This window comes from Bolinopsis microptera, chromosome 10 (assembly GCF_026151205.1).
Source record: "Bolinopsis microptera isolate Bmic1 chromosome 10, MBARI_Bmic_1.0, whole genome shotgun sequence".
Taxonomy (NCBI): Eukaryota; Metazoa; Ctenophora; class Tentaculata; order Lobata; family Bolinopsidae; genus Bolinopsis; species Bolinopsis microptera.
The window spans coordinates 13,806,224-13,809,404 of NC_087081.1; the positions used below are offsets into that span (position 1 = coordinate 13,806,224).

General features: G+C 35.6%; 1 protein-coding gene across 1 annotated transcript; it reads left to right on the forward strand.

Annotated features, from left to right (window-relative positions):
• Positions 1–1,673: 1,673 nt before the first annotated feature.
• LOC134821889 (uncharacterized) lies at positions 1,674–2,978 on the forward strand. The gene is made up of 3 exons (XM_063832704.1): positions 1,674–1,905; positions 2,199–2,344; positions 2,538–2,978. Exons 1-3 carry the CDS (start codon positions 1,731–1,733, stop codon positions 2,643–2,645), a joined length of 429 nt encoding a protein of 142 aa, XP_063688774.1. The 5' UTR covers positions 1,674–1,730; the 3' UTR covers positions 2,646–2,978.
• Positions 2,979–3,181: the final 203 nt, after the last annotated feature.

Sequence of the window (3,181 nt, forward strand, 5' to 3'; positions counted from 1 at the left end):
TTTTAGTTTAATGATGGAAAAGGTTGCCCGACTGTTTCGCAGTTTATAGGCCTTGGGTTTGGGCCTTTGGAGGTTATAACGATTTTACCGTAGAAGCTTGTTAGCTTATTTATTATACTCTCAACCGTACCCGCATGTGCAGTTTTTACATCTTGAATAGCTGGGTACATTGTTACATTTATATTTGCTAAGACAAACAGGCCGGAACGGTACATTTGAAATTAATTAGTGACAACTGAAAACAATGCAGCTATCAGTAAAATCGTGCTGATAGGGGTAACATGAGCTCTGTCCGACAGCACTTTTTTTGTGTTTGAAGTGATATTTCAAATTTGGGCACATAGAAATTCACCCAAACTGCACAAATTATTTGACTTAAAGCCTATCTTACTAACCAGAGTTTAAAATTATTCTGCCATCCTTACATTATGCGGAAGGAGCCTATAACACTTACCTTATTTTAATAAGCTCCCATGTAGGTACACATTGATCTTACATTGTTAATAAGCTCGAATAATTTTACCGGGGCGGCTTACCTTTTTCACTAAATCCTTCTAGGAATCTGGGTGGAATGATAAAGCACAAGTGCGTTGCTAAAGACGCTGATAAACCTGATATAATGTTGTTACACTGTACAGATATGTGAAAACATTACATTCACCAACTCACGATAAAAACGTGAACGAATTGTACCGTAGAAGCTTGTCATAAACAAAGCCACATGCAAGGAGTAACAACGCTAAAAGATTTACAACAGTTTAAGAATGGCAACTTAGAATTTAAATTATGTACAAAAATTTGAATTCCGATTAACCAGTTGTTTTGATTAAACAGTTCCAAGCAGTCATCATGACAAGAAACCATAAAAATCGTGTCTATGAAATCAGGTATGAGGTAGCAAGAAATAAAGCGAGCTCCTAGGCCATATTCTATCTCAGAATCAGTATCACTATCAAAAAATATTCTACGACAGAATGATCAGGCTTAGATCCCGAAAAACAAATTATTTAACGGCAGTTAATTCCTCTGAACATTAATCACACGTTGTGCATTGATTGTTAAGTCTAATCGGACTATTAAGAAACACAGAACAGGGATCATGTGCTACTTAAAACAACGAAATAACTGGGACCAGTACAAATGAGTAAAAATATATTTTATTAATTATCTTAGTTCATTATAGTCTGATTTAGTGACTCTCTGATCAAACCTTCACCAGATAGGAAGTAGGAGGCTTCGCTCATAAAAGTAAAAAGTAGACGCATCCGTATGTAATGACAGATATACCAAACATTCAAATCATCACATTCACAACTAGTTTGAAAAGTTCTCCTCTAACACTGTGCAAACAACAACACTATTTTATGAACAACAATATTTGGATGGGGTAGTCGGCATTAGATAGCTAAATAAAGAACTAAAATATGGCGACCGCAGAATGATCGTAGAAATCACATCTAATATGATAGCCACAATATATAGTTTTGAACTAGGCGAAATCGAAAGCGTTGTAAAAGTGAAACGGCGATGCACTGCAACTTTTTAAATTTGATCTGATGTTATCTTATACGAATACAGTTTTGCATGATACTTTTTTGGATCGTAATTCACATTTTAGATTGTGACTGGTTTTTGTCTTAGTTTATATAAACAAATGTAATTTTCAGATCTACCACGCAGCTCTGATAAGCGGACCTAAACACGTTAAAACGACGGGTGGATACTTCCACATGGCCAACGTCTTCTTCAGAAAAGGTCAAACAGAAACGGCTCACAACATCTACTCAGAAGTTGTCAACATTTGGAGTGAAATGTTAAAAAGTGTGGTAAAGTTGGAAGAACCTCAGCCTGAGTCTACTCTGACGAGTTTTGTAGAGAAATCGGCTGAAGAGGGTGAAATGTTAGGTTAGTCAACAACAAGACACAAGTTGCACTTTAATATTTTACTTGTTGTTTACTTTCTCTGTGGAATTATGTTTATTTCGGCCAGTCGCAACTTGAAAGTGTATTAGTTGTAGCGCGCATAGACATTACAATAATGAAATTTTTCACGGACATCCACTTCTATTATTTTGACATGGAAACGAATGCGCGGCGTCGGCCAAATGCCAGATTTATTTTCAGATCTTTCCGCAATATCTATTGAAATCCACGTAACTTATTATTTTTTAGGTGATTTACCATATATAATTTCCCAGATGAGGCTCAAGAAGCTGAAGCAATACAGATGCTACACGCGATATACGATTTACAGCAAAGCAACTCAAACTATGGGGCAGCAAACATGGTCATGCTTTTACACACGCTCGCCCTTCTTCATACTCATCTGATGGGATACCCAAAGGTTAGTCATTTTGCGTTGAATTATATTGAATAATTTTTCCTGAATCAAGAGTGCAATATGCAATAGGTAGCCCCTATGAATGTTCACTCTGTGATATTGCTTGTTCATTCATTATAGTATTACAAACTTTCGATTTATACGGCTGTGAACTTTTGTTATGTATCATAAAAATGTTAATTCCGCATATTTTCAGGCTCAAGAGTTTGCTCAAGACGCTCTCACTTGTGCCAAAGAGAATGAGCTGGTCATAGACGTGTCAGAAGTGGAGAACCTCAACAGTTTCATCTCTGCAAAAGCATAAATATCAAGGAACTGAAGATTTCATTTTATATCCTCGATCAGATTCATTATAATCATGCCATCGAAGCAAAAGCTCAAAAAAAGTTCAGCCTAAACGAGCGTTCTTTGATTGAGAACGGCTAAAAATTTTTAGATGAGCGAGGTTTTATTTTGGATTTATTGTAAAAATGTTCCTTTTTTATGGTAATATTGAGTGGTGTCTAGAAGAAGCCTGATAAATATTCCAATACGAGAACTTCGTCAATCAAAGTTCATTGTGATACGATTTTTAGACCAACTTGTAAATACATGATGTAAATTGTAAATTATTTTTCATTACGTAGAATTTAGGAAATGATCTGTTTTAATTTGTTCGTGCATCCTCAAGAGTTGATGCTCTCCTTATCTAATACTCAAGTTTATTGACCCGTCAAATTCGCTCCAATTAACATTACTAACCTTGTTAATTATTCACCTTACCCATGGGAATCGCTCAATATCCTATAAAGTTTCTAATTAAGATCCTATAAACCACATAAATGTGAAGTTGAAGTGATT